The sequence below is a fragment of the Dipodomys spectabilis genome, unplaced genomic scaffold (assembly GCF_019054845.1).
Source record: "Dipodomys spectabilis isolate Male_0828 unplaced genomic scaffold, ASM1905484v1 ptg000621l, whole genome shotgun sequence".
NCBI lineage: Eukaryota > Metazoa > Chordata > Mammalia > Rodentia > Heteromyidae > Dipodomys > Dipodomys spectabilis.
In genome coordinates this window covers 22,708-41,710 of record NW_024871298.1, presented here as the reverse complement: position 1 = coordinate 41,710, position 19,003 = coordinate 22,708, and the positions used below count along the sequence as shown (strand labels likewise).

The following is a 19,003-nucleotide window of genomic DNA, read 5'->3' as shown; positions in this document are numbered from 1 at the left end:
CAGCCCCGCGCGGAACCTCGCCGCGGCGCCCGGAGGAAGGGGCGGGGCTAGGAGCGGAAGGGGCGGGGCTCCGGCTCGCCTCGCCCCGCCCGGGGGGGCACGAGTGGCTGCTTGCACCTCGCCTCACTCTTACGTCACGCTCCAAGCATCGCTTGAATGATGTTTCTAGAAGTGCTAGCTTCAGGGTACGTTTTGAGGTGCTCCCGCCTTAGGCTGACTGGCCGAATACGCGATGTTCGCCCGGCCCCTTTCACTGACATGGCGCCGCCATCTTGAGTAAGGAGTCATGGGGGCCGCCATCTTGCCCGGGCGGGAGAGTATTTCCGGTTCCGGTGAGGGCTGCTCGCTCTTTTTCTCGGCAGAGCCGCGGAGGGAGCGGCTGTGGTCTCGGTCTCTCGGAACTATCCGGTGCCATCCTCGTCGCTGCGGCGACCCCCGCGCCCGCCGCCGTCATGACTGAACAGATGACCCTCCGTGGCACCCTTAAGGGCCACAATGGCTGGGTGACTCAGATCGCCACCACCCCGCAGTTCCCCGACATGATACTGTCGGCCTCTCGAGGTACGGGATGAGTGCGGGCTGGAGGCAGGGACTGCCAGTTACCTCTGCCTGGGTAGGAATTGGAGCGGGCAGGTCTGAGCCTGCGCCTTAGTCCGGGCCCACCAGCCGGAGGAGGACAGGGAGACTTCGTGGGAGACTTGAGTCGTCCCAGCCACCTCCCGAGGTGCGGTTAAGGCTAGGCGGGGGTCTGCAGACCGGGCAGAGCGGTGATGACTCCAACATGCCATCTGAGTGCCGGTGCTGAAATCCAGAGGCTGTTTCTGAGCTACCGCCTGGTCCTGGGCCCGGGGAAGGAGCGGGTGGTCTCTGGAGGGGCCATGTGAAGCACACCTCCGGCCCTTCCTACCACGAGCTCTCTCCCTTGTACCTGATGGCGTTGAGAGGCTTCTGGCGCCTTTTCGCTTTGAAATAAATATAGACTCGTACTTAAACACAAAATCGTCAAATTTGTGGAGTGGGACACATTTTTGAGCATCTACTTGTTTAGTCCATAAAGAAATCTTTCACACAGGTTATGTCGCTGTGGGCTTTTTCTTTTTTGCTATTACCACGGATTGAACACTTCCTTAGCTTTCTAGCTCAGGCTGGAGCTTCATGACACGAGCTAAAGCTCCACTTGTTGCTTTTTGCTGGATCGATGCGGTTAAGAGTCTCGGATTAATAGATAACTTGGATTTTTTTAATCTCCCCTTTCAGACAAGACCATCATCATGTGGAAGCTGACCAGGGATGAGACCAACTATGGCATCCCGCAGCGTGCTCTGAGGGGTCACTCCCACTTTGTCAGTGATGTAGTCATCTCCTCCGATGGCCAGTTTGCCCTCTCAGGCTCCTGGGATGGAACCCTACGCCTGTGGGATCTCACAACGCAAGTAGCTACTCTGGGGCTTAGGGAAAGGCTGGGCAGAAATGAGGTAGAGGCCATGGGAGGGGAGTTCCCTGGGGAAATCTGGGCCCTGTATGGAAGGTGAAGTGGGGACCACCCACAGAAAGTTTCAGCTTAACCTAGTTCATTTAGCTAGTGAAGATTGTTTTTGGTGCTGTGGCTTGAAGTTAGGGTCTTGAACTTCACCTCCATCCCAGGTTTTTGCTTGTTAATAGATTTGTATCTTAAGGACTTCCCGCCTGGATTGGCTTCCATTGCCAGCCCCAAATCTCATCCTCCTGGGATGACAGATGTGTGTAACACCCACCTTTAAGGATTGGTGTAGTTGGGTATTTTTTCCAGTATGGTCAAGTAAAGATAATAGAGGATCCTGGTGATGACAGAAGACATTGTCAGCCAAACCCCAGAAGGGAATGAGGACATGTCCTGCAATTCTGAGTGGATTCTCTGGCACATAATCAGCCAAAGGCTTCCTGTGGCCCAGGGTTGTGTGTTGTAGACTCCTGGGGCAAGGACAGGGTCAAAAAGCGGTGAGAAGGAAGTCTATAATTGTGACCAAATTCTTCCTTTCAGGGGCACCACCACAAGACGATTCGTAGGCCATACCAAGGATGTGCTGAGCGTGGCCTTCTCCTCTGACAACCGGCAGATTGTCTCTGGATCCCGAGACAAAACTATCAAGTTATGGAATACTCTGGGTGTCTGCAAATACACAGTCCAGGTAACTTAATGGCAGTGGCACTTTTCACTTTGACTTTACATGGTGTTTCTAGGTCGATTCTGTTGGGGCTTAAGGTTAGGTAGGGTTCATTCTGAATTCAATACTGCAGGTGGAACAGGGACCTGGGAAGAAGGATCAGAACTGTTTCTTTTCATATCTTTGTAGGATGAGAGTCACTCTGAGTGGGTTTCCTGTGTCCGGTTTTCACCCAACAGCAGCAACCCTATCATCGTGTCTTGTGGCTGGGACAAGCTGGTGAAGGTAAGCTCTCCAGGCAAGGGTATGGTAGGGCTGATTGCCAAAGTGTTTCCATCACCCCTCAGATGGTCAGGGCTCCAACTCTGGATAATTAGACTTCAGCTGACCATTTTTCTTGCTATTTTCCCTGTACTAGTCATTTGACATTTGATCTAAAGTAGTTCATTGATGTGCCTTGTAATTATCTCATGGCATTTTAACGTCTGTTTTATTCCAGTTTTGTTTTACTGATTAGTTTTGAGTTTATAGAGTCTCCAGCTTTCCAGCATAGGCTGACTTCAGTTCTCGATCTCAGCCTCCTGAGTAGCTTGATTTTCAAGTGTGAGCCACATCTCCACTGCAGTCTTTGGTGCCTGTATTTAACCTTAGATGACCAAGTTCTTTGTTATTAGCAGATAATTTGCTATCTTAGCTTAGGCTGGCCTCAAATTAATCCTTTTGCTTAGCCTTGTGGATACTGGGGTTTAATAGACATGTGCCACATCCAGCTCAGGAGTTTTTATAACAGCTGTTGCAACTTCATTATTGCAGACTTAAGACTCTAATCCTGCCCAGTTCAGAGGTGAGTTTCTCACCTATAGTCCTCTTATCTTCATAGGTATGGAATTTGGCTAACTGTAAGCTGAAGACCAATCACATTGGCCACACAGGCTATCTGAACACGGTGACTGTCTCTCCGGATGGTTCTCTCTGTGCCTCAGGAGGCAAGGTATTTGGCTAAGCATCTCAGTGGGGAATAACTGTAGAAAGAACAGTGTCTGGCTTAAGACAAGTTGTTGGGACAACTAAGCATCATTTTGTTTTGTTTGGTGGTACTGAAGATTGAACACAGTCTGTATTAACCAAGCTAGTACTCTCATCACCTAAGCTTTACAAGGTACACAGTGTCTTATGCAAACTTGGTTTAAAGCAACAGAAAAAATTAGTCCGGTGATTTTATGTCAGTACTGGGGATTGAATGCAGCCCTTTTGCTTAGTTCTAGCGCTCTACCACTTGAGCCACACCTCCGTCTTGGCTTTTCACTGATTATTTGGAATGAGTTTTCAGATTTGTTTGCCAGGGCTGGCTTGGAACCAAATTCTCTGATCTCAGCATCCTGAGTAGCTAGGGATGTGTAAGATGTAAGCCACAGGTTCCTAACCAAAATCCTGTGGGGTTTTTGCATATAAGGTTTGGGAGGTATGCTGTGGTTGACTTCAGGATTACTAATTGACTTATTCAGCTGTTTTGGCCAGATAGCTGGTCCAGTAGGTATAGTGCCACATACTTACCTGGTCTACTTCTTAATGTTTTTTTGTTGGGTGCGGCACATAAAAGCTTTGATAATAAGTGAGTATATTAGTCACTGGCTTCCAAGAAACCCAGTGTATTGGGGGGAGATAATTGGTGGACTTGTGGAAGAAATCACCTTGTCCTCACTTCACTCTCTCCTGTCTGCTCAGGACGGCCAGGCCATGTTATGGGATCTCAATGAAGGCAAGCACCTTTATACACTAGATGGTGGGGACATCATCAATGCCCTGTGCTTCAGCCCCAACCGCTACTGGCTCTGCGCTGCCACAGGCCCCAGCATCAAGATTTGGGTATGTATGGGCTATGTTACTGACTGAGCACCTGGCTGGACACCACTAGAGCACTGTTGGCCGTCATTGATCCCTTGTGGCAGTAGTTAGAATGACAGTGGGACATTTGCCTACTAAAAGGGATGACTGTGCTTGTTCAACATCAGCCTCGTTCCTCTTCTGGTCTCTTGTTACTTGTCTCCTAGAGAGCAAAATCCTCTCAAAAATGAGCTAATAACGGCATTTTAGCAAGAAGCACTCTAGGGTTAGCAATATAGAAATGCAATGCTAATTGTAGTTTTTGACCTATTCTCAGGACTTAGAAGGCAAGATCATTGTAGATGAACTCAAACAAGAAGTTATCAGCACCAGCAGCAAGGCAGAGCCACCCCAGTGCACCTCATTGGCCTGGTCGGCTGATGGCCAGGTAAGTGGACCTGTTCTCAGGACTCAAGCCAGGTAGGCCGCAAAGGTCAGCCAGGTCAGTAACTTGGGATTAGTTTCTAGAGGGGAGCGATCGCTAACCTTTAGTTAACCAGCCGTTCTTCTGGGAGTCAGAATCCCCTACACTGTTAGAGGGGCCCTAAGGCACCTTGCCTGGTACTAGTTTGACTGACTTGAACTTTTGCCATTGTCTCTCCTTTACAGACTCTGTTTGCTGGTTATACTGACAACCTGGTGCGGGTATGGCAGGTGACCATCGGCACCCGCTAGAAACTATGACAGAGTGTTAAAAATAAACTGGCTTTCTAAAACTGGCTTCAGTCTTTTATCTCCTAAGCAAAATGAAGGACCCCAAACCATTTGCTATCAGTTAAGAACTCATTTACAGTACTTATAAGCTTATAAGTGCTTATAAGCTTACAAGCTTCTAAGCTGCATAAACCTTGTTGCCAGATTTTATGGAGCAATGGTTAAATGTCATGTCACCATCGTGAGATGATCCAGGCCTACCTTAAGTCTGGGGGATTCTAGGACGCTGTGTGCAAGCCTGTCCATTGTCTACAAAGGAGTCACACCTCATCCAGAGCTTCAAAAGAGTTTCATAATTCCCTCACTGTACCATTCAAGCATTAGGACCCTCTCCCACTTATAAATTGGGGATGGGGTAAAAGCTAGACTTAAGTCTTAATTTTCCTCTGGCCTGACGAACCTCAGGCTTAAAAAAAAAACAGCTGGTTGGGCTGGGAAGGTGGCTCAATGGTAGAGTGCTTGCCTTGCATATACGAGGCCCTGGGTTCGATTCCTCAGCACCACATAAGCAAAGAAGAAAAAAAGCCAAAAGTGACACTGGCTCAAGTGGTAGAGTGCTAGCCTTGAACTGAAGAGCTGAGGGACAGCGCTCAGGCCCCACGACTGGACCGGACCCCCCCCCCCCCCCAAAAAAAAAAACCAGCTGGCTAGTTCCACACAACCCTTCTGATCAATTCACAATTGAGATGAATGCATGGTGGGAGTCACTGCAAGGTGATATTTTTATATGCTACCATAACTAGTTTTTGTGGACATAGGAAGGTCCCAACATTTTTGGTGCCTGTACAGTTGAGCGGCAATCCTGAGCTTAATTCTGGCTAAATGGGCACCCTAAAATTTGTACCATTCCTCTAACGTCCAAGTACGGCTTAATAGCAGACTCCTGGAGACTCAGGCTTGTGAGTCACTGAAGTGTTGCAGACTTCAGGCCTACCCTAACTTCAAATGAGTGGCAGGTGAAGAGTAAGGTCCTAAGATAGTCCCTCCTCAAGCAGGAAGTGATGCTGTGGCTGAGGAAGTCACTTTAAGCAGTCATCCACTCTCAGCCTGTTTCTGCTCATCTAAAGACATGGGGCTCCACAAAAGAAGCAAATAAACATTTTATTTCTGCAACACAACCCACCTTCCCTTTTTTTAACCCCCAAGAACATGAACTGACCTCAGGCACCAAAGCAGAGGACAAAAGCTGATAAACGACAGAAGGCAAGGGGCTACTAGAAAAATAGATTATACCCAAAGCTCTTCTCAGGGGACCCAACCCCTGTCCTTATCCCCAGACTCCCCATCTGGGTTTACCAAATGGAGGAACTAAAAGGCATGGGGAGAAGCTGGAAACTGACAAAAGCAACTTCACCGGACAAAGGAGGGGAGGAGCCTGGCAGTGAACAGACCTTGAGGATAGGGTGGGCCGAGCTTGGCTCCTACATTGCCAGAAATAGGAAGGGGGAAAATAACTTATTGGGTGATGTAATGGTATGTAGTTTCAGTCATGTCGACCATCCCAGATCTCTCACTGAAGCTAAGTTCTGGCCAGTCTATGGAGGTAGAAATCGGGGATGGAAGGAAGGTTTAGAATTCCTCCTATCCCGGAAGAGTAGACATTTCTTTACCCAGCTCTACCCTTTTGCCCAGCCTGCCTCCCCACAATTTCCAAATCCTTTAGCTAAAATTTGCACCAGAAAATGGAATGATTCTTTGTTACGTCCTGTCCACACCCTCCAGTCTCAGAAATGACAAAAGTTGAAGAGTAGGGGTGGTTGGGGGGGGAAAAAAAGGAATGAAAATTACTCTTCCCCACATCCCCTACTCAAACTCTGACCCCAGGGCTGAACTGGGCTAGGCAGACAGGAAGGGAGGGAAAAAAATCAGGCAGCTGTTCTCATTATCAAGGGGACCCATGCAGACCTGTTGGACAGACAGTAGGTGAGAGAAGGCTGAGCTGGAAGCCAGGAGGGTTCTTTAGGCTCCTATAGGGAGAAGCAGGGGCCAAGAGGGAGCAGGAAGCAACACAGTAACAAACAGAGGGAGGAGCCCTGGAGCTCCCCAACTTACGGGCCACCATCCACCACCACCCGCCCCCCCAGTGCGGACCAGAGGGGCCCCCGCGGGTGGCAGGCTAATCAAGGGCAGAGCTTGATGCGGGTGCCCTTGGAGAACACCCTGAAGAAAGGGAAGACACGCTCGCCCAGGAAGGCAGCCGAGAAGGTGTGCACATGAGCTAGAGTCTCCGCATTGTAGAAGCCCAGGCGCCCAGCCTCATAGTCCAGGTACACGCCAAAGCGCCTCGGTTTCTCACACGGGCTCAGCAGCGTCTGCTCGGTTGAGCTCTGTGCCTGGTAGCGTTTGCCGTGGGTGCCCACACACCACACTTCCCTCTGGAGCAGGAGCTGCTGGGGCAGGTGGAGCCGGCGCCGGCGATGGTGATGGCGCGAGGAACTGGCATCCCCACTACCCACAGAGGACCCCCCAGGGCCCATTTTTTCTTTATGATGGGTTGATTCTCGGGCAGCACCCACCGCCCACCCCCGTCGCCCGCCCACTTCTACCTCCCAGTAGTGCCGGCCAGAGCGGAAGCCCTGGGCCCCCAGTACACAGCAGTCACTGGAGAAGCGCTTGGAATGATCCGCCACCTCCGGGCGCCGCTCCGCCATGCGGACCCCCCGACGATCAGGGGACAGCAGCAGGGCTGGATGAGCCGTGTCGGGATCCAGCGTCAGGTCCACTTGGGAGAAGGAGGACAAATATGCCAGGGCTACCACAGCTACTCCCCAGCAGCGGCCAAGCTCTGCGGCTCCTGCTGACTTGCCTCCTCCCCCATCGCGTTCACCAGCCCTATGCGTTCTAGAGGCCAGGCTCCGTTCCTGTGAACTCCACAGCTTTCTCCTCGCTGGTGCCCAGGACTCCAGGCAGGCAGGCAGGCAGGCAGGCAGGCAGGCCTTCTCCCTGTCCCTGACTCTCTATCCTCCTTACCTCACCTCCAAAACCACCTGGCCTAGGACAGATGCCACTCTTGGCCTCAACCCTGAAGGTGGCCTACCTAAAAGCCTGTTCCACCACCTCGTCCCCTACGCTTGCCGACACCCAACTTCCCTCGGAACTCAACTTCAGGTCTGTGAAGGGCAAGGCAAAGAAAGGTCGTATGTATAGGTTACCTCCCTACCTCTTGCAGCCTGACAAAACATCCGGCTCATTTTCCTCACGATGGCGTCTGTCAGGAAGTCATGGCTATGGGGTTGGCACGGGTCAGGGGACCAGATCTCTGGCGGCTGCAGTTGTACCTCTTCACACCTGGAAGAAGGGGACCGGGCAGGGGGTGGGACTATGATTTTCCCAGAGGGAAGAACAGAAAGTGAGGGGAAGGAGGGGAGGGGCTAGGAGGCAGAAACTCAGGTCCTGGGGAAGGAGAGGAGAGGAGAGGAATACCCAAGAAAGGCATGGATGGGGAGCCAGATGCTACTGGGTCATAAAGGGCAGAGCGAGCACACACCTATTGAAAGTCTCCTTGATGTCCTGGGAATACACAAGAGAAGAGGGAGAAAGAGACAGAGTGTCAGCTGCACAAGGACCACTGCTTCCTCCCAATCTCCAGAAAAAGGTCTTGAGTGTCAACAGCAAGGGAGAAAGCAACACCCTCAGGCCCAATGAGCATGCGCCTGTCCATCCACCCCCACGCCTCACCTCCCTCCCTCCTCCCTCCCTCCCCCGGGAACAGAAACTCCACATGGCACTTGATCACCTCTTTGAGGTGTCAAAACTGCTCTTCAACTCTCGCTTAAATTCTTCCCTCTACAACTGACCTTTTCTTTGGCTATCATTGTCTCATACTACATTCAACATTGTCTCTAGCTCCCCACACTATAGCCCATGTGGGTTCTTCCCAGGGACAGCTCTGACAAGGTAAAAAGGGACTCAGAGAAGGGGACAGTCACCTGGAGCAGCCGCAGGCCTCCCTGCTGGCTCCGCTCCTGGGCCTCGGCCAGCAGGCGGCTCAGCTGGGCAGCCTGCTCGGCAAGGCGGCTGGCCGCTGCTCCGGCACGTCCCAGCTGAGCCTCGTGCATCTCTCGAAGGCGCCGCTCCAGCCCTGCCTGTTCCTCAGCCAGAAACCGTGTCAGCCGCCCAAACTCTGATGCCACAGCCGCCAGCTCTGACTTCATCTGGCTCTAGAATAATGCAAAGACAACACATAAACAGTAACCCCCCAGCTTTCTAACTTCTGCCTCTTCCTCCAAGGCAAAGCAGCCAAAAAAAAGACCTCAGGGTGGAAAGGGTCCACTCTTTCTCTACCTCTTGGTCCTACTATCCCCCTGGTCCCCGCACACTGGGTCCACGCTTACCTGGTTCCAGCACACTGGTTCCACGCTTACGGACCGTCACTGCCTTGAGTAATTAACTTGACGCGCCCAGAGGGCTTACGTGTTCCAAGATAAGCCTTCCTCCCCTTCTGAACCCCAGTGGGTTTTCACCTCTTACCAGTGCCACTGTTCACACCCTCCAGGGTATAGACAGGGCTAGAAATTCTTTATAAATGAGGGTTTTTTTGGGAGACAGAGTCTTGTTGTGTAGCCCAAGCTAGCCTTAACTTGAGATACTCTTGCCTCAATCATCTGAGTGTTGGAATTACAGGCATCACTTGGCTTTGGAGTGCCTTTTAAGATCTATCTTCTCCACTGCACTGTAACCTCCTCCTCTGACAGGATCTGGATCACACCACCACTACCACCCCCGCAGCTCTTAGCCACACCTCCAGACCTCTACGTGTGTGTGTGTGTGCGCGCACGCGCGCGTGCATGCACACATATGTGCATTCGTGCTGGTCCTAGGGCTTGAACTCAAGAGCTTGTTGGGCACTGTCCCTGAGCTCTTTTGCTCAAGGCTGAGCCACCACCCTACTTCTAGTGTTTTTGCTGGTTAAGTGAAGGTAAGAATCTCACAGATTTTCCTATCTGGCTGGCTTCACACTTATTCTCAAATCTCAGTCTCCTGAGTAGGTTTACAAGCATGAGCCACTGGCACCCAACTGAGACCTTTTTAGCCTTAGTTCTTTTTCAAATAGGGCCTCATGTTTTTGCCCAGGCACAGCCTTGGACCACAATTCCCTTACCTATATTTTGAGTAGCTTGGTTTTTCAGATGTGAACCACCATCCCCAACTCATTTGACAACATGGGGTCTTCTCACTAACTTTTTACCTGTGTGCTAACCTCAAAACATGATCCTTCTGATCTCTGCCTCCTCAGTACCTGGGATTATAGGCATAAGTCATGTGTACATCTTTGCCATTGTATTACTAGGCCCTGGCACATTACCAAGTACTGAGCAAGTACTTGGTACTTTTTTGGTAATTTTTTGAAGCTGGGCGCTGGTGGCTCATGCCTCTAATCCTAGCTACTCAGGAGGTTGAGATCTGAGGATCACAGTTCAAAGCCAGCCCGGGCAGGAAAGATCATGAGACTCTTATCTCCAATAAAGCATTAGAAAACCAGAAGTGGCGCTGTGGCCTCAAGCAGTAGAGCGTTCGCCTTGAGCTGAAGAGTGCAGGGACAGCACCCAAGCCCAGAGTTCAAGCCCCACGACCAACCAAAAAAAAAAAAAAAGAATCAGAGCCAGTCACCAGTAGCTCATGACTATAACCCTAGGTACTCAAGAGGACTGAGATTCAAAACCAGCCCAAGCAGACAAATCTGAGACTCTTAATTAACCAGCCAAAAAGCTGAAACTGGAGACACGGCTCAAGTGGTAGAGCACCAGCCATGAGAGCAAAGGCCAAGCCCAAGCAAGAGCTCAAGGCCCTGAATTCAAGTTCCAACCCTGACACAAGAAAGAGGGCTGGAGGGAGAGAATGATATATTCAGGAAAATAACATGAAGCTGGAATCCAGACCATGTTGCTAGTCACAGTGGTCTTAGGAAAGTCAATCAAGCCCTTTACATTAGGAAGAGTCAGCAAACTTTTCCTATAAAGGGTCTCTTGGAACCACAAATACCACATACTTATGTTTATAATATGTATAGTACATACAGATACATATGTTGTCACTAGGTATCCCAGAGAGATCAGTTCTAGGTCACCAAAATTTGCAGATGCTGAAGTCCCTTATATAAAATGGCAGAGAACTTGTTTATGACCTACACACATCCTTACATGCACTTTAAATATCTCTGGATTACTAACAATGCCTTATTCCATGTAAATGCTACACAGATGGTTATATACATAAGGAATAATGATAAAGAAAAAAGCTGGTATATGTTCTGTAAATATGCTTTCTCTTCAGACTATTTTCAATCCAGAAGTCAGAGAGTGCATGGACATGGTACACACACAGAGATACACACAAACACAGAGGACCTACTATGCTTAGTATCCTGAAACAACAGAAGAAAACTCTAGCCCAGGCACACTTTTGCCTGAGCCAGGTAAACCATCCTGGGTGCAAGGCACCTGTTACCATGAGTAAGTGAACGGATTTCCCCCCAGGCACCTGGCTGAGGAAAGCACCGATGTTGTACTCTGCCCCAGTGACATTCAGATCCTAGTTTACCTTCTCTGCAGCCCACAAGTACCAACCTTGGCAGCTGTCCAGAAGCAGGTTAACTGCCAGACTCACATTCTACCACTCAGTGCCCGGCATATGCCAGCTGCAGACACCCTAATGTGCAGACAGCAATGGATATGAACCATGGGAAGTGGCAAGGCCCAGACTCTGGCCAACGAGGCAGATGCTGGAAGGGAGACTAAAGAGAGACACAAGGGAAGAGCCTGACCTGGACTCTAAAGCTTGCTAACCACAGTGCCTGTCTGTTCCAACAGGGCCTGCCAGCCTTCTACAAACAAGCAGAGTGAGGGTATGGGAATGAAGAGGGAAATAGCTAAGAGTCCTTGGGAGGGCTGAGAACTCTTGAGGAGATGTTTTCTGTGCAATGATAACATCCACTCACTCCTCCTTACACACACCTTGCCTCCATGCCACCCCTGGAACATAGCAAGTTACTCAGAACCAGGTCCCTTTTATTATGCTCAGCACTGCTCTGCCCACCACCACCATTAGTTTCTCATGGCTACCTATGTAGCTTTGGCGCTCTCTGCCTTCTGTGCTATCCAAAGCCAAGAATTGGGTATTTGGCAGACAGACAGTATTACTCTGTAACATTGCACCAAGCACCCATCCTTGCTAAACCAGACCTCTTTCTCACTCCATTTTATTTTATTTTGTGCAGGTCCTGGAGCTTGAGTTCAGGCCCTGGGCAATGTCGCTGAGCTATTTTGCTCAAGCTAGCACCCTATTTCAGCCACAACTTTACTTCCAGCTTTTTGGTGATTAACAGAAGGTAAGACTCTCATGAACTTTCCTACCTAGGCTGGCTTTGAAGTGTGATCCTCAGATCACAGCCTCCTGAGTAGCTAGGATTCCAGGCTTGAGCCACCAGCACCTGGCTTCACTCCATTTTCCACCTTGACTTGACTCAAGAGTCCCTGGAAAAGTGTCTGTTCCTTTCCTAGGCCTTGGCTGTCTTTTCTTTTGGGAACCCAACCATCCCTTGCCTTGATCCCAGCCCCAGACAGCCTGTGGAAGGATGCCCATCTCACCTTCAGCTCTGTCACTCTTCTCTCCTCCTTGGCTTTCATCTTCTGCACAGCTTCTAGGTGCTTCCGAAGTGGTTCCACATGCCCCTGCAGTTTGGCCTGAGGGAATGGAAAAGGAAAGGTTAGACATAGGACTGAGCAAGGCACGTGCCTTCACATTCCAGTGATTTAACACCTCATATCCACACCACAGCTATCAATAAGCTCTCTTCCCCATCTTTTCCCAGAGGCTAACCAAGGTTTGCAATCCCAGCTCCTTGTGTATTTCTGAAAAGCGGGATCCTGATGGTATAGAGGCACACTGTCAACAGCTGGGCGCACCTGCTTGAGTCCCTACCACACAGCACCTACCATGCGCGTATGCCTGCCAATGAGCCCTGCCACCGTTTAGGTGATCTTCCTCTGACCTTCACCTCTGAACACTTCGCTGATGACGTGGTAAATGTGCTGAAGATCTTCCAGTGGTTCTTCACCACTTCTAAAATACTGACCCTATGTTTCTTACGTCTCACCTTCCACATTCATCCCTTCTAGTCTTGGGTTGATCCTTCTCCACTTGGCCCATGGCGTTCTTCTTTTAAAATAGCTTCCTGAGCAGAGCCCTGATTCTGCTCACCCTTGACTTCCTCCATGATCCTAAACTACCTAGAATTAAACTTCCACACTACTTCCTAGGGCGCTAATAATGTACGGCTGTGCTTCTCCCAGGACAGCGGGGTCTTTGCCCCCACTTCACTTCATTTCTATCTGCTTTTTCTTCCACTAAACGGTAAGCAAAACAACAAAACTTCTTCCTGAAGTTACTGCTCTCACAGGAAGTAGACACATTAGCACTGCATTCCAACAAAGTGTAGGCGCCCTGTTTTTGTGGGGCTTGGAAGTCAGGGCCTGGATCCTATCCCTTAGCTTTTTTTTTTTTGCTGAAGGCTGGTGTTCTACTCCTTGAGTCACAGCTCTAAGTGATTAATTGGACTTTCCTGCCCAGGCTGGCATTGAACCACAATCCTCAGAATTCAGCCTCCTGAGTAGCTAGGATTACAGGCGTGAGCCGCTGGCACCTGGCCAAATAGGTGATATAAGCCTTACCATTTGTTCTCTTCTACTTCTGCCTTGCTCCCTCGACTTCTTTGGGGAAAACACAGGACTCGAGCCTCAGCTCCATCTGACATCAGAATGAAGCTAGGTAATGAGGCAAAGCACATTTCTTAAGCTTAACACAGGAACAGAATCAGACGGGTGGAGAGTACACTTTGCAAAGTGTCTCACAAGTGGCAAAAGATCAGTAAATGATTTTTAGTATTTGCTGAGTAAGTTGTAAGTAGCCAGTGAGGTCCTGATAATGACCCATGAGCTGAAGAGGCCACTGACCTAGAGAACAAAAAGTAACTCTTGCACAAGTGACTATAGAAAAAAAATTGCAATAATCAGACATTTCATAACACACAAACAAAATCAACTACACAAAATTGTGTCTTTTCCTATTACTACTTCTATACAGATACAGTATTTCTATACATCAATAATTTCTATTTCAGTAATTCAGAATTTATCATGCTTCCACTTGTCATTTAACATTTTTTCCTAAAGTATTGATTCTTAAAAAATTTCTAAGGATCAAAGTACTATTTAAGAGAAAACATCAAGGACATTTACCATTTCAGAAGATTTCCAATATCTTTTTATGATCATTATTCACTGAGTAAAGGGAATATTTCTATAAAACAACACTGTGCAAGTTAGAGCTAGTGTGTGTGTATCTGGGAATACACTCTCCACTATAAAATACCCCCCATAAGTCAGAAATCTGTCAAATTCAGTCTATATAATAATGTGTATGCATTCAACATTTGCTGATCAGTTAATAGCTTCCCAAACTGCAGAGCCAAGTAAACTGATCAAGGAAAGATCTCTTAATTACTCATCTAAAAAAGAGACTGGGCCTAAGTAACAGTGCCTAGTCCTCACAGGCATCCCCGCACCTAGCAGGGTGGTGGGGGCTTTTCACTCAGCTCCAAAGGCCTCGAGGTAGACAAGCCATCCTTTGAATTGCAGGTGCTTAGCTCCAGGAGAGCTCAGCTTCAGAGAATATGCAGATGTCATGCTATTTAGCCCCAGGGAAGTTTTGCTCCAGAGAATGACTGTTCCCCCACCCCCAGCATGTGGTTTTTGTCTTTAAAAGCTTGGTTCCCGCTCCCTTAGCGGCTGCAGGTCTTACAGACAAGAGTCCACCTGCAGACCCCCACTCTCCAATTAACACTGCCAATTCAAATGTGGCTTCTCTGTTTTTACACAAGTGAATTCTGGTACCACACATACACTACAGAACCCAGTATAAGATTTTCAGGCAGCAAGCATTTAATGCACTGGCTAATACAAATGATGATCTGGTTTCAGCAGCACTGGTATTAGCACTTTGCTAATATAAATTAAAATCCAGTTTTATAAGGGGGGGGGGTGTTGAGGAGAGAGCAGAGGACAAAGGGTAGGAAACCCAAGAACAACTCACCCAGGGTCCTGCATAACAAAGGAACCACACTTACACACGAGTTCAATTAATTAGAAACTGAAGGGATATAAAAGAGAAGGACAAGGGTTACTGGCATCCTTCTCCCAAAAAGGCAGGGCTCTGGAGGCAGGTAAGGTCACCAGCCTGTGTGTTAGAATAGGTGGTCTTCTCCTCACTGATGCAGAATCTGTAATGATGAGGCCCACTAAACTTTGGAAAACTTCCCCAAGACATATTGCTCTAAACTTGAGATCACTGATGGAATCAGAGATGAGGAGAAAACCATACAGATGATTCCCCTCTCCTCCTCACAGCAACTCTGCTTCAAACTCACCTGAGCCTTCACAAAGTAGGACTGTTTGTCCTTGCTGTCTCAGACACAAATAAATAGCCTTTACTTACATCCAAAGGGTTAGAGAAGGGAGCAAGGCAGTAATAAAACTAGAATCAGATTCCAAGAAGAAAAAGTCACCATCAAAGAAGCCTAACTAAAAAACAAACATCCAGATAATGTGAGTGGCATACTCCAGAGGGAGAGACAGTCGTCTGTCAAGTTCATCACTTAGTACAGCTAGGTGTACGTGCACAGCTCTTAAACCTGCGTTCCAACCTGTAAAATGACAATGGTGAACCTCAAGCTCACAGGATGGAGCTAAGTTCTACATGGTAAGTGGAGAAAAGTGCAGTGTACAGTACTTGGTATATTTAGTAAGTGCCTAGGAAATATTATAAACTATCAATCCTAGAGAAAACATCTTTACTTTTGTGCCAATCCTGGGGCACACTCTCCCTTGGCTTTTGCTCAAGGCTTTTGCTCTTACCACCTGAGCCACAGCTCCACTTGCACCACCCTGGAGAAATTAAAAGCTCAAAGATACTCAAAGATACTTAAGTGACATTTGATAGCGAGACCGTAAATAAAATGCTCTGCTTTGTGGTCAGTGCATCAGACTGCTGCAAAGCAGCCAAGTCCTTGAAGGGAGACTCATGTCAGAAGGCAGGGAAGTGCAGAACAGGTGAGTCTGACACAAGTCATTTCCATCCTAGTTAAGAGCCCTCCCTTGTCCTTTAAGGTCCCCATCTCTAAGCACATCAGCCAAGGACAAGCTTATGACTCAGAAGGAAAATGAGGCGGGTAGTAAAGCACTGTCAGTCACTTGCAGTCCCACACCTGAGCCACCCTGGCAGCGAGAAACTTCAATGGCTCTGCACCCCAGAAGACAAACAAAGCTTGGGTGATCTGGGGTCACTGCCTTTCCTTTTGCCCTATTTGCTTCCCACAGCACGGGGGCCTGTTTGGTCAGGGCCCAGGAACCTCCTCATTCTCACCCGCCTCCGTGCCAGCAAGTGCTGGCACAGGGGCCGTCGTCTGCCAGGGAGTGAGGTCTTTTAAGGTGAACAGACGTGTCCATCTCCCAGGCTCCCCTCCTTCCTGGCCACCCCCACCGACCGAACTCATTCATCTCCGTACTTTTCTCACCTTGTACTCCTGCACCACCTCCTCCAGTGGCACCACACTGTGCTGCTTGTGACTCCGCGATTCCCGGCACACCACGCAGATGGCCTCTTCGTCCACCTCGCAGAACAGCTTCAGGGCTTCTTGGTGTTTGGGACAGATGCCTTGCTCGTTCACGCGGTTCGCCCGACCGGGGTTGGGGTGCATCTGACGAATCACTTGGACCATGTTGGCCAGCTGCAGGTTGGGGCGAAAGCTCCTCCGAGGAAAACTCTTTCGGCACTGGGGGCAGGTGAAGCACCTCCGGGGGGCCGGAGGCGGGGGCAGCGGGGTGACGGGGTCCAGCTCCTCCTCCTCGTCCTCCTCCAGCACCTCCTCCTCATCCTCCTCCTCTTCGCCCCTCAGGTCCTCCATGTCCCCCAGGTAGTAGTTCAGATCTTCCTCCTCCTCGTCCTCCTCCCACACGTAGTCCATGTTCTCCCAGTTGGACCCGCCCATGCCCCCGTTCCAGAACAGGCCCTCCTCTTCCTCCTCCACCTCCTCCTCCATGTCCCCCTCGTAGTCGTCGTCCCGCATGGGGGTGTCCCAGCCGCCGCCGGCCCCCACCGCCTCCACTTCCTCCTCCTCCCCGTCCTCCTCCTCCTCTTCCCGGTCCAGCTCCTCCCGGTCCTCCTCGTCCTCCCCGCCCCACAGCTGGGTTACACACACTCGGCAGAAGTTGTGCCCGCAGCCGATGGACACGGGGTCCGTGAAGTAATCGAGGCAGATGGCGCACACTGCCTCCTCCTGAAGGGTCTGCACGGGGTTGGGTGTCATGGCAACGGCGGCCATCTTAGTGTCCGGTCAGCCAGTGTGGACGGGCGTTGGGGGGCGGGGGGGGTCCTTCCCTCTCGGAGGCCCCGCAGGCCCGGCCCACCCCCCTCGGGCCCGGCCCGGCCTCTCCACACCTTGCCTCAAGCGCGGCCACAGAAACGTCCTCTCGGCAAACCCACCCCGCCGCACACAGTTGCCCAACTTCCCGGACTACAACCGTTCCTCGGCGAGGGGCGGGGACGGAGCGCGGCGCCACCGACAAATCCCGCAGGTGGCCCTGAGTGCAAATCCGCCCCAACGGTCCCCCGGCCTCCACATAACCCCCCGCCCCATCTCACTTCCTGGCCCCGCCCCCTCGCTTCCGGCCTCCCTCGCCGACACTTCCGGCGGCGACACAACTCCCTCCGCCCCCACCCCCCCCCGCCGCCCCGCCCAGTTCGCGAGTTCCCTCCGCGGTCAGGTTACGCCCCTTCTCCCTTCCCGCCCCGCCTCCCAGGGAACCGGAAGTCTCGGGAGGACGCTCTAGCCCACACTCGGGGGCCGGGAGCCGCTCTAGGACTATGGAGGCCCTCGTCTCTATGGTGCGGAAGTCGCTGGAAACGCAGACAGAATGCAAAGCCCCGCCATCCCGACACCGGGGAGGAACCGTGTGGGGAGTGGGGGACGTTTGGAAGCTGTCTGCTTTCGATGCCACGACCGCAGTGGCCGAGCAGCCTCCCAACGACCCGGTACAGATTACTGAGGGGCCGGCCGCCGCTGACACCGGAAGTGGAGGGGCGGGCCCGGAGAGAGCATCGGAAGCACTTCCGGCCCTGCTAGGCGGAGAACTTTGTGGTTTGAGATGCCTGGGAGAGGTGCGCTGGAGCCGGCCCTCCCCCACTTGTGCAGCCTATTCTAGAAACTACCGAGCAGCCGGTCACTGCCGCGGGCTTGGCTGGACTTCACTAACGAAGAAAGGTGACGGGTCGTTTCGTCCCGGGATGGCTGTTGAAGCGCACTCGGCCCGCGCCTCCCGCCTGTAATCCCAGCCGCTTGGGAGGCTGAGACCTGCGGATCGCGGGGCACAGCCCGTCCAGGCAGGAACGCCTGGAAGACTCATCTCTCCATTTAGCCAGCAAAAAAGCAACCTGGAAGTGAAGCTATGGCCCAAGTGGTAGAGCGCCACCAGCCTGAGAAGGGAAATAAAAAGCTCAGGGACAGTGCGCAGGCCTTGAGCTCAAGCCCCAAGACCGACTACGAAGTGAACGAAGCAAGAGCTTAAGCAGTGTGGAATATACTGTTAGTGGAAAGGGCTCGGGGTTCACGTGTCCTGTGTTGAACCAGATAAAATAATAACCATGGGGTTTTGTGAGGATTGATGTCATGTAGAGAGACTAACTGGAAGCGTTGCTGCAGCCTAATTAGCTATTCCTCGTCGTTGTCTGAAGCAGAATACTAGCATGAGTCCTTAGGAAAGGCCCATTGACAAGTCGTTTCTGTAAGACGCCTTGGGCATTTGAGCCCAGCCCATGTATTCCCTTGGAGAAAATTTCTTTTCTCTAAATGCCATCAATTCATGCAACACAGCAACCCATGCTTTAGGCGCTGAACACCACGCAGGCTCCGCCCTGGTACTACTTGGGGTGTGTTGTATTCATGAAATCTCAGAGCAGGGACTCATGTAGCTTTGTAGCATTGGATTTTTTTTCTGGAGAGAATTCTCTCCGGGGTGTATGGGTAAAGATGCGGCCTGTGGTCACCCCCAGAATGTCTGCCATTGTATTTGTGAATGGGGTAGTATGTCTATGACGGATACGTGTGTACGTGTGCGTTTGAGGACTGGCGCTCTACTTAAAGGTGTCATTCAAAAATAAAGCAAATAAAGACCTCAAGTGACTCATTCGATCCTAGGATAAAAAGGAAC

At 50.7% G+C, this 19,003-nt stretch overlaps 2 protein-coding genes and 2 non-coding genes across 4 annotated transcripts; 3 read left to right on the top strand and 1 right to left on the bottom strand.

Moving 5' to 3' along the window:
* Window positions 1-322: 322 nt before the first annotated feature.
* On the top strand, window positions 323-4,748 carry Rack1 (receptor for activated C kinase 1). The gene is made up of 8 exons (XM_042671418.1): window positions 323-561; window positions 1,258-1,429; window positions 2,021-2,168; window positions 2,334-2,429; window positions 3,025-3,135; window positions 3,870-4,010; window positions 4,306-4,416; window positions 4,638-4,748. Exons 1-8 carry the CDS (start codon window positions 453-455, stop codon window positions 4,701-4,703), a joined length of 954 nt encoding a protein of 317 aa, XP_042527352.1. The 5' UTR covers window positions 323-452; the 3' UTR covers window positions 4,704-4,748.
* On the top strand, window positions 762-829 carry LOC122101064. The gene has a single exon (XR_006146302.1). It is a non-coding gene; the product is annotated as a small nucleolar RNA SNORD95 (small nucleolar RNA).
* LOC122101063 lies at window positions 1,814-1,892 on the top strand. Its single transcript, XR_006146301.1, has one exon. It is a non-coding gene; the product is annotated as a small nucleolar RNA SNORD96 family (small nucleolar RNA).
* Window positions 4,749-5,806: 1,058 nt separating the features above from the next.
* On the bottom strand, window positions 5,807-17,420 carry Trim41 (tripartite motif containing 41). Its single transcript, XM_042671417.1, has 6 exons — window positions 16,312-17,420; window positions 12,329-12,424; window positions 8,672-8,902; window positions 8,230-8,252; window positions 7,903-8,030; window positions 5,807-7,464 (listed from the first exon to the last, which is right to left on the bottom strand). Exons 1-6 carry the CDS (start codon window positions 17,116-17,118, stop codon window positions 6,863-6,865), a joined length of 1,887 nt encoding a protein of 628 aa, XP_042527351.1. The 5' UTR covers window positions 17,119-17,420; the 3' UTR covers window positions 5,807-6,862.
* Window positions 17,421-19,003: the final 1,583 nt, after the last annotated feature.